The sequence below is a fragment of the Gastrolobium bilobum genome, unplaced genomic scaffold (assembly GCF_033153095.1).
Source record: "Gastrolobium bilobum isolate Gb01-03AN ecotype WA unplaced genomic scaffold, APGP_CSIRO_Gbil_v1 utg126878, whole genome shotgun sequence".
Classification (NCBI taxonomy): domain Eukaryota; kingdom Viridiplantae; phylum Streptophyta; class Magnoliopsida; order Fabales; family Fabaceae; genus Gastrolobium; species Gastrolobium bilobum.
The window spans coordinates 9765-20538 of NW_026896169.1; the positions used below are offsets into that span (position 1 = coordinate 9765).

At 34.0% G+C, this 10774-nt stretch overlaps 2 protein-coding genes across 2 annotated transcripts; both read right to left on the reverse strand.

Annotated features, from left to right (window-relative positions):
• Positions 1-3868: 3868 nt before the first annotated feature.
• Positions 3869-6107, reverse strand: LOC133298087 (serine/threonine-protein kinase PEPKR2-like). Its single transcript, XM_061497321.1, has 3 exons — positions 5585-6107; positions 4783-5079; positions 3869-4380 (listed from the first exon to the last, which is right to left on the reverse strand). The coding sequence occupies exons 1-3, from the start codon at positions 6105-6107 to the stop codon at positions 4031-4033; spliced, it is 1170 nt and encodes a 389-aa protein (XP_061353305.1). The 3' UTR covers positions 3869-4030.
• A 1418-nt stretch (positions 6108-7525) lies between these two features.
• Positions 7526-9953, reverse strand: LOC133298088 (serine/threonine-protein kinase PEPKR2-like). Its single transcript, XM_061497322.1, has 3 exons — positions 9197-9953; positions 8395-8691; positions 7526-7992 (listed from the first exon to the last, which is right to left on the reverse strand). The coding sequence occupies exons 1-3, from the start codon at positions 9948-9950 to the stop codon at positions 7643-7645; spliced, it is 1401 nt and encodes a 466-aa protein (XP_061353306.1). The 5' UTR covers positions 9951-9953; the 3' UTR covers positions 7526-7642.
• Positions 9954-10774: the final 821 nt, after the last annotated feature.

The following is a 10774-nucleotide window of genomic DNA, read 5'->3' on the forward strand; positions in this document are numbered from 1 at the left end:
TGCCACATAGACTTGATTATGTCTTGTTTTATGTTGGAGTTGTATTAATGTATCAGGATTATTGTCCGGACTACGTGTTGTAGATCTGTGACATAGATACTCGCTTTATCTATATTATGAGGTATTTCAGTTAGATGTCTTTTTGCAATTTACATACAGGCGATATTTTATGAAATTGATTAAGTAATCAACTTGGCTAAGTATAACAACGTCATAATTGAAAAGAAAAAGATATTCCGCATTTTTAATTAAGTGCAGCTTAATACGATGATATGTTAACAAACCGGGTATACTCGGGGTGTTACACCGCACATCGTAGTAACTCTTCTGGCGATTCTGCGCCTGCTTCAACTTTTCCCTGATCAATTTGATCTGCAGGGTGGTATCTTGGACAAAGTCCAAGCCAAACAGCTCCTTGTCTCCAACCTCAGACCAGCAGGTAGGAGTCCGACACCTCTTACCATACAACGCCTCGTAGGGTGCCATGCCAAGGCTAGCATGGAAACTGTTGTTGTACGAAAATTCAACCAATGGCAGGTACCTATCCCATGTTGAACCCTTCTCCAAAGTGCAAGCCCTCAACATGTCCTCGAATGTCTGGATGGTCTGCTCAGTCTGTCCGTCAGTCTGAGGGTGATAGGTGTTACTCAGTCTCAACTGCGTACCAAAAGTATGGAGTATGAAAATTTCTTGTAGATACCCATTAATAAATTCTTTGTTTTTTTTGTATTTTTAAAAAAATTTAAATATTAAAATATTGATTAAATGATTTATGTAGATCCAATGTCATTTAAATGATTTTAGACATTTATCGCTGATTGTTCCATCTTTCTTTTTAATTGTGAAGTTTGCTCTGTCCCTCTATATTCATGTTCTTCACAAGTTACGACTAGGGGTTTAAATGGGACATGTTAAGCCTACAGGCTTTGGCTTTAATAGCCTAAGCTTAGGGGTGTTCATCAACCGATCCAAACCGATTCAAACCGCGAAAACCGAACCGAAAAATCGATAACCGAATAACAAACGGGTCGTTAATCTTCACCTCTGCTATTTTTAAAATTTTTGAAAAGTTAAAAAATAAAGAAAGAAAGATAAAAAGTTTTTTTTTAATATTGCTCTTAACTTTGATCAATCTGATACCGCCAATCCCATGGGAATAACAAATTACATGTTATGGAATAAAAAAATCAACAGGGTCAAATTAGGTAAGAAAAATAATGAACTAGTAAGAAAAAAAAATGAATATCGTCAAATTATATAAGAAAAAGCATTGAACGTGTATAAAGTAGGAACTGTTTTAAAAAACTAATGAATAACTTTAATTTGGATTTCGAAATGGTAATCCAAATATTGAATTCTGGAAATTATTGGTATTTATTCCCTTCTTTATATTGTTCAATATCAGATTAATTACCATTTAATAGTCATCATATTAACGAAATTGGACTTTTTTCCTTACACACGTTTCTCATTTTCATCATATTAATTACCATTCAATATTGTCATCATATTAACATTGAACATGTATAAAGTAGGAGTTGTTATAAAATACTAATGAATAACTTTAACTTGGATTTTGAAATGGTAATTCAAATTTGAAATCTGAAAATCATTGGTATTTATTCCCCCTTTATGATTGGTCAATACCAGGTTAATTACCATTCAATATTGTCATCATATTGGACTTTTTTCCTTACACAAATTTCTGATATTCTTCTTGACTTTCTCCCTAATTTGTTCCCTAATTTCTATCTTAGGAATTTCCTTCATCCAATACCTGACTTTGTTTTTTCTTGAATTTCCTTTATTTGATTTCTCTTAATTCATATCAGGAATTTTTAAAAAATAAAATAATATATACTTGATAAATGGGTGTTCCCATTCCTTGATTCCAATTTAAATTCACAATAATAATAAAAGTGCTCTGTTTCACTTCTATGAGAATAAGTGATTGTTTGGATGAGTTTTCAAAAAAAATATTTTTATATTTTATTTATTTTAGAAGTACTTTTTATAAAAGTTAATGTTATTTAGATTTTTAAAAAATATTTATTTTTTGAAAAAATATTTGTGTTTTAACTTATGTTATTTTTAGAAGCTAAAATTTTCATTTAAAAAAAAAAGATTTTTAACTTTTTTTTATGACTTTTACTCTTTTTAAAAGTAGACGTCCAAACATATTTCTCCCATACATGCTTTTTTTCCTGAAGTAAAACAACTTTTGAAGAGAGAAAAACCCATCTAAAGAGGCCCTAATAATTTTTTAATGACATGGAAGAAAATGAGAGAAAAGATTAAAAAAAAAAGATGACGTTAATTTTTTTAATTTTTTATTTCTATTATTTTAGTTCCTTTATTTTTTTTTCTCTTCAGTCAATTGATAAAAGATTTGAAACTTTAAAAACTTTCTTCCCTTGTCTCCCCTCAATCCAAATATAAGGTTAAATTATAGAGAATCATCCCATTCTTCTAATAAAAACAAAAAGAGAATTATCTCGTATTTTAATTAAAATATATCATTTGTCCTCTCTTTATTGACAAAACTATTTACGTCTAAAAGGACATATTTACGTCCTTTAAAAGGACACACTAAATCCCTCTCTTTTTTCTTGATTTGATCGGAATACTTTGAGCCATGAGAGTAAAAATGAGGGCAAAAATTCATGAATCAATTTTATTAGTAAATTATGTTTAAGATATATCCATGAAATTTTTATTCTTATTTTACCACAATACATAGTTGACTCAAAGCGAAAGGAGGGTAAACACTTATACCTCGATACCGGAGTTGTTAAATTGAGTCATGACTTATCAATTAATCTGGTTTAAGTTACCAAAATTCAATCCATATTAATTTACTTTTCTCTCAACTTGTAATGAGCTAACCAGAAACTTTGGGTTTAAACTTTTTTAAATTCACAATTTTCATGAATTACTAATTGTTTTGATTATTTTTATAAAAATTATTAATTCAGTTTGGTGATAGGTTATGTTTTGATGATTTTTACTACAATCTAGAATTAATTTATTATGATTACATATTTTTCTATTCTTTTAACTAATAATAAACAAATTTGTTTAACATTAATTTCAATCTAGCATTTTATGAGCCAATCCTAATCATCATGACTCATGAGATATCTAAATAATAAATTACCTCCTTCGTTAAAAAAATATTCCAAAGCATATGCACATTTTCTTTCTTTTTCCGAGCATATGATTCACTATTTGATTTTGGAAGCAAAATTCATCCGATCCAATCCCTTCGGTTTAATCATATAATCATGCATTCGGTTTTAATTTGTTTTCAAATCCGATCCGATCTGATCCGATCCAATCCAATTTTTTTCGGTTTGGATTGAATTATCTAATGTTTCAGCTATACCCTTTTCCTAAATATGTTCCTACCTATTATCTCGATTACCCCTTAACCTCACCTTAACAGATAAAGAATCTAAATTTTATAGCCTTTCAAAATCTATCCCCTGGTAGTTAAGATTCGCCTCTTCTAAACACAAGTAGAAGTACTTTTTTTTCCTTTTTTTTTCAGTGAAAATAAGCAAGCAGCTGTCAACTCCATTTTCAAAGTAAACGCCATTGCTATATATAATTGACTCAAGGTCAAACTCCTCGCTACCATCTGTACAAAAAAGTATGTCTTGAAATACAAATTGCCAACACTAAATAAGTACACATGCAGCGTTATGGGAGGGATAACATACGCTTATGCACTCATGGTTTCGGATTAAAATCTTCCAAAAAAACATATGAGTAGGTCAAGTTTTCACTGAAGTGAAATCATAGCATTCTATTTATCATGCTCCAGCAAGAGCAAAAACATGCAGTGACACACTAATATCATATTCACAGGTTCTGTACAACTAGCTGAGTTTTCTCAGTAATCATTATTTAGAGGAAAAAAATGTAATCCACTTTTGCCAACTGTAGAATGTGTTGGGCAAAGTATACTATAAAACCCCAGCTAAAGCAGCAGAGATAGTGGTTTATGGGGTGTCAACCTGTCAGTAGGTCAAAATGCTTTACAGAGGTTAGCCCTCATGTTATATAAACCTTGTTGATGAATTGGAACTGCCCACAACTTGCTCTTCTTTGGTTCAGATATCCTTACATGTGAAATTGCATTGGCAAGTGCATCAATCCACACACAAACATCATGATATTCTGAATTGCAACTTTCAGATGATGAAGAAAGGCTTGAAACCTCATTAAGGAACCCATCATCCATCCTGTTTCTTCCTAACCTAGGTTCAGGTGCAGCAACAAAGTTGTGGCAAGCAGCTCCATTTTGGTGCTTCAACTTTGATTCAACGGGCAGGATCTTCAATGTACGTTCTGTGTAGAAAGATATCCATGGATGTCCTGAAATTGAACCACATAATATTAATTTAACATGCAAACAATCGAACAGTTCTTAAAACTTAAAAGTACTGTCATTTTATTTCCTGTTTAAAAACATTAGGGAGAAAAAGAGAGCCTCAACCACATAGAAGAACACATAATAAAAACTAACAAAAGTATGTGAGAATTAACAGATTCCCACCACTGTTATCCCAACCAAAACAAGGCAATCCTTCTAATTATTAAGAATTCATGTGAACGGCAAAGATACTTTTCAACAAAACTTGGAAATTTCTAATTTTAATTATTTCAAGATTAAAAAACAAAAAATCAGACCAAATACAACTAGTCTTTGGTGTATTCATCATTGAGGAAGAGAGATAAAGCACGCTACAAAACATTAATAATCTACCATAAACTTACTAAGTACTTCATCAGCTGTTATCCTTGCTGAAATATCCCTTGTCAGCATTCTCCCAACAAGATCTCGTGCAGGTTTAGATATTGATTCCCACATCCCGGTTTGGAACTCTAGCTTGGAATTCTTAATAGCCTCAAAAACTGCTTCTTGTGAATCCCCTTTAAATGGAAGAACACCAACCAACAGAGCATGCAGGAGCACTCCAGCACTCCATATATCCGCCTTTTCTGAGTATCTACCCAACAACACTTCTGGTGCAACATATGCAGGGCTCCCAGCCAAACCCGTCAAGTTCTGACCTGCAATGCAAATTTCTAGACAATGAGGCTATGCATAAATTACTCATGTATGCATGTATGTATCTTTTACTTATGTGTGTGTATTTATATATATGTCAATTGAATTACTGATATTTTTAAATGCTTAAAAATTAAACAAAGTGACCTTAGAGTATGAATGGTTAGCTTCAAACTATTATAAGCATTTTCTCTAGGACCTCTTATTCTTAGACCGCTAGCAAATTTAATTGAATACTGAACATAGTAAACTTAAGGGAGATGACCATTTGAACTCTCCAATTTTTACTCCTATGTACAGGGTAACATTAGTAAAGTACAATTCAGTTGAAAGCTCATCATGATGAACTTCTTCAAACTTGCCTAGACATTTTTTATTAACAGAATGACTAGGATGGAATTTTACACAAGGAAGGTTGTGTAAGGATTCTATTCATAGAAGTTAGCACATATATATACCATAGGATAACAAAAAAAGAAGATCATCCAAACAGGTTTAACATATTACCCTTAGAAATTCTCATGGCCAGGCCAAAATCAGCAAGCTTTATTTCCCCCGAAGCAGTAAGCAGAATATTCTCAGGCTTGATATCTCTGTGCACAACTCCCATATCATGACAATACTTGATGACCAACATCACTTCCTTAAGTATATTAGCAGCCCGCTGTTCAGAACAAGGGCCCTCCCTAAACATCTGGTCGACAAGTCTTCCCCCAGAGCACAATTCCATCACCAGATGAGAGCAATCAGCTTCCTCATACACTGCCAGCAGAGTCACAACCCCAGGATGCCCAGACAAGTGCTGCATTATCTCCACCTCCCTGTAAACAGTCTCATCCCCCTTCTTCAGAGTCTTACACGCATACTCCGCGCCGCCAACAAGAGACCTACACAACGAAACAGATCCATACTTTCCTTGCCCGATCCTCACCCCAGTAACATAATCATCTTCAATCTTGTTCTTCCTCCCCATCTGGGTAGCCACGTCAATGCAACCTATCTTCCTCTTTAGGCCTCTTCCCGCGGTCATCAGAGACAATGTCCCACAAGGAGGAGCAGTGGCAAAACCCGCCACCCTACTCTTGTAGGAACCAGCTGAGTCTATCTTAAATAGAAATTAAGACTACCACTCGTCAGATTAGGTTTTGGCCTAAATACGTTAAGTTTATATAAAATATTTTGAACTTGGTTTGACCTATTAATTTGGTGTACTCTACATTATAGGTTTGGTCTTGTCTATATTTAAAAATCAAAATATATGACCTAGGCATATTAACATGTTTAAGCCTACGAATCTTTAATAATTATCAAAGTTAATATATATATATATATATATATATATATATATAAAATAAATTTTTATTAGTTAAATTTATATAAATAATTATTTATTTTATTTGAATTAAATTAAATAATACGATATACTGACGTATAGGTCAATATTTGTAAAAGGAAATGTTTTCTAAACAAGTTTTTTTTGAGGTCCAAGCCTATTTTATTTTACTAAATATATTAGCTAGGTCAAACCTAACCTACTTAGACCGAATTATAAACACTTAATAGACCATTTGATCCATTTAAATAAATATGCTTAGCGATATATTTTTATTTATTTTAAATAATTCATATTTCTATCATCGATTCATACTCTCAATCCAAAACATATAATTGAAAATATTATATTCAACTGTAAAATTATTATTATTATTGAGGTAAAAAGTTTTGGGCGACCTTTGGAGGATAGTAGCCTCATTAAACTATGATGAATATGTAAGTATTTTATTTGAAAATGGTAATTAGCGAAATGAATATAATGTTGATCATCTCAAAATAATTTACTTCTTAAGAATAGTATTGTAACCGAGGGCATATCAAACAAATGGCATAGCGTGTGCCGGAACAAAATTTTGACGTGCATAATCACACCAGATGTTTTATGTACTCTAAAATCAACGGCAAATTGAGAGTACTAACTTGGTTAGGATGGAGAAAAAAAGGTTATAGCGAATTGAGAAGCGGATAAATAATTAGAAAGTTATATTTAACACAAGTAGCTGTACTTTTTTTTCCTTTTTTTTTCAGTGAAAATAAGCAAGCAGCTGTCAACTCCATTTTCAAAGTAAACGCCATTGCTATATATAATTGACTCAAGGTCAAACTCCTCGCTACCATCTGTACAAAAAAGTATGTCTTGAAATACAAATTGCCAACACTAAATAAGTACACATGCAGCGCGTTATGGGAGGGATAACATACGCTTATGCACTCATGGTTTCAGATTAAAATCTTCCAAAAAAACCTATGAGTAGGGTCAAGTTTTCACTGAAGTGAAATCATAGCATTCTATTTATCATGCTCCAGCAAGAGCAAAAACATGCAGTGACACACTAATATCATATTCACAGGTTCTGTACAACTAGCTGAGTTTTCTCAGTAATCATTATTTAGAGGAAAAAAATGTAATCCACTTTTGCCAACTGTAGAATGTGTTGGGCAAAGTATACTATAAAACCCCAGCTAAAGCAGCAGAGATAGTGGTTTATGGGGTGTCAACCTGTCAGTAGGTCAAAATGCTTTACAGAGGTTAGCCCTCATGTTATATAAACCTTGCTGATGAATTGGAACTGCCCACAACTTGCTCCTCTTTGGTTCAGATATCCTTACATGTGAAATTGCATTGGCAAGTGCATCAATCCACACACAAACATCATGATATTCTGAATTGCAACTTTCAGATGATGAAGAAAGGCTTGAAACCTCATTAAGGAACCCATCATCCATCCTGTTTCTTCTTAACCTAGGTTCAGGTGCAGCAACAAAGTTGTGGCAAGCAGCTCCATTTTGGTGCTTCAACTTTGATTCAACGGGCAGGATCTTCAATGTATGTTCTGTGTAGAAAGATATCCATGGATGTCCTGAAATTGAACCACATAATATTAATTTAACATGCAAACAATCGAACAGTTCTTAAAACTTAAAAGTACTGTCATTTTATTTCCTGTTTAAAAACATTAGGGAGAAAAAGAGAGCCTCAACCACATAGAAGAACACATAATAAAAACTAACAAAAGTATGTGAGAATTAACAGATTCCCACCACTGTTATCCCAACCAAAACAAGGCAATCCTTCTAATTATTAAGAATTCATGTGAAAGGCAAAGATACTTTTCAACAAAACTTGGAAATTTCTAATTTTAATTATTTCAAGATTAAAAAACAAAAAATCAGACCAAATACAACTAGTCTTTGGTGTATTCATCATTGAGGAAGAGAGATAAAGCACGCTACAAAACATTAATAATCTACCATAAACTTACTAAGTACTTCATCAGCTGTTATCCTTGCTGAAATATCCCTTGTCAGCATTCTCCCAACAAGATCTCGTGCAGGTTTAGATATTGATTCCCACATCCCGGTTTGGAACTCTAGCTTGGAATTCTTAATAGCCTCAAAAACTGCTTCTTGTGAATCCCCTTTAAATGGAAGAACACCAACCAACAGAGCATGCAGGAGCACTCCAGCACTCCATATTTCCGCCTTTTCTGAGTATCTACCCAACAACACTTCTGGTGCAACATATGCAGGGCTCCCAGCCAAACCCGTCAAGTTCTGACCTGCAATGCAAATTTCTAGACAATGAGGCTATGCATAAATTACTCATGTATGCATGTATGTATCTTTTACTTATGTGTGTGTATTTATATATATGTCAATTGAATTACTGATATTTTTAAATGCTTAAAAATTAAACAAAGTGACCTTAGAGTATGAATGGTTAGCTTCAAACTATTATAAGCATTTTCTCTAGGACCTCTTATTCTTAGACCGCTAGCAAATTTAATTGAATACTGAACATAGTAAACTTAAGGGAGATGACCATTTGAACTCTCCAATTTTTACTCCTATGTACAGGGTAACATTAGTAAAGTACAATTCAGTTGAAAGCTCATCATGATGAACTTCTTCAAACTTGCCTAGACATTTTTTATTAACAGAATGACTAGGATGGAATTTTACACAAGGAAGGTTGTGTAAGGATTCTATTCATAGAAGTTAGCACATATATATACCATAGGATAACAAAAAAAGAAGATCATCCAAACAGGTTTAACATATTACCCTTAGAAATTCTCATGGCCAGGCCAAAATCAGCAAGCTTTATTTCCCCCGAAGCAGTAAGCAGAATATTCTCAGGCTTGATATCTCTGTGCACAACTCCCATATCATGACAATACTTGATGACCAACATCACTTCCTTAAGTATATTAGCAGCCCGCTGTTCAGAACAAGGGCCCTCCCTAAACATCTGGTCGACAAGTCTTCCCCCAGAGCACAATTCCATCACCAGATGAGAGCAATCAGCTTCCTCATACACTGCCAGCAGAGTCACAACCCCAGGATGCCCAGACAAGTGCTGCATTATCTCCACCTCCCTGTAAACAGTCTCATCCCCCTTCTTCAGAGTCTTACACGCATACTCCGCGCCGCCAACAAGAGACCTACACAACGAAACAGATCCATACTTTCCTTGCCCGATCCTCACCCCAGTAACATAATCATCTTCAATCTTGTTCTTCCTCCCCATCTGGGTAGCCACGTCAATGCAACCTATCTTCCTCTTTAGGCCTCTTCCCGCGGTCATCAGAGACAATGTCCCACAAGGAGGAGCAGTGGCAAAACCCGCCACCCTACTCTTGTAGGAACCAGCTGAGTCTATCTTAGTATTTTCTCTACACCTCTTCTTCAACCTCGAACAATCTTCCATCGAATAATGGGTCTCAAAATTGGACGACGGAGACCCATGATTGGATCTCAAAATGTCAGTCAATTTCGAGGACTCGTCACACTCACTTCCTTTCCTTTTCATCCTCATAGCATCTATCAGTAAAGTACCAACGCAACACCAATCTTTGTGTTGATCACGTCCAGTGTGCAAAATCCGATTTTTGCCGCAAGACACAATTCTGCAGTCAAAATAGAGAAAGATCAGTCAACGAATTCTAGTCAGATTGATCATGAATGAACGCAAAACCACAAGGAAAGCATCCAAACACAAATATTAAACTTCAAGAAAGTAAATCGAACCCCGAAGCTTTCTCGCAACGTAATGGCGCCAAAAAGCGCCATCACATCACGAGACCCCTGCAAGACAAGAAAAGAAGATGCCAGAACATAGAAAGAAAAGATTTTTAAAAAATATTTAGTTTTTGAAAAAATATTTGACTTATGTTATTTTTAGAAGTTAAAATTTTCAGTTTAAAAAAATAAATAGATTTTTGACTTTTTTTATGACTTTTGCTTTTTTTAAAAGCAGGCGTCCAAACATATTTTTTCATACATGCTTTTTTTTTCTGAAGAAAGACAACTTTTTGAGAGAGAAAAATTCATCCAAACGGCCCTAATAAATTTTTAATGACATGGAAGAAAATGAGAGAAAAGATTAAGAAAGAGATGACGCTAATTTTTTTAATTTTTGATTTCTATTATTTTAGTTGCTTTATTTTTCTTCTCTTGAGTCAATTGAGAAAAGATTTGAAACTTTAAAAACTTTTTTCCATTTTCTCCTCTCAATCCAAAGATGAGGTTAAGGCATGACAACTATGGGATAGGATATTGTGACACCCAAGTTATGTTACACCCATGTGACACCCAGTCAATCTCACCGTTAGATCGCGTCACATGGGTGTAACATAACTT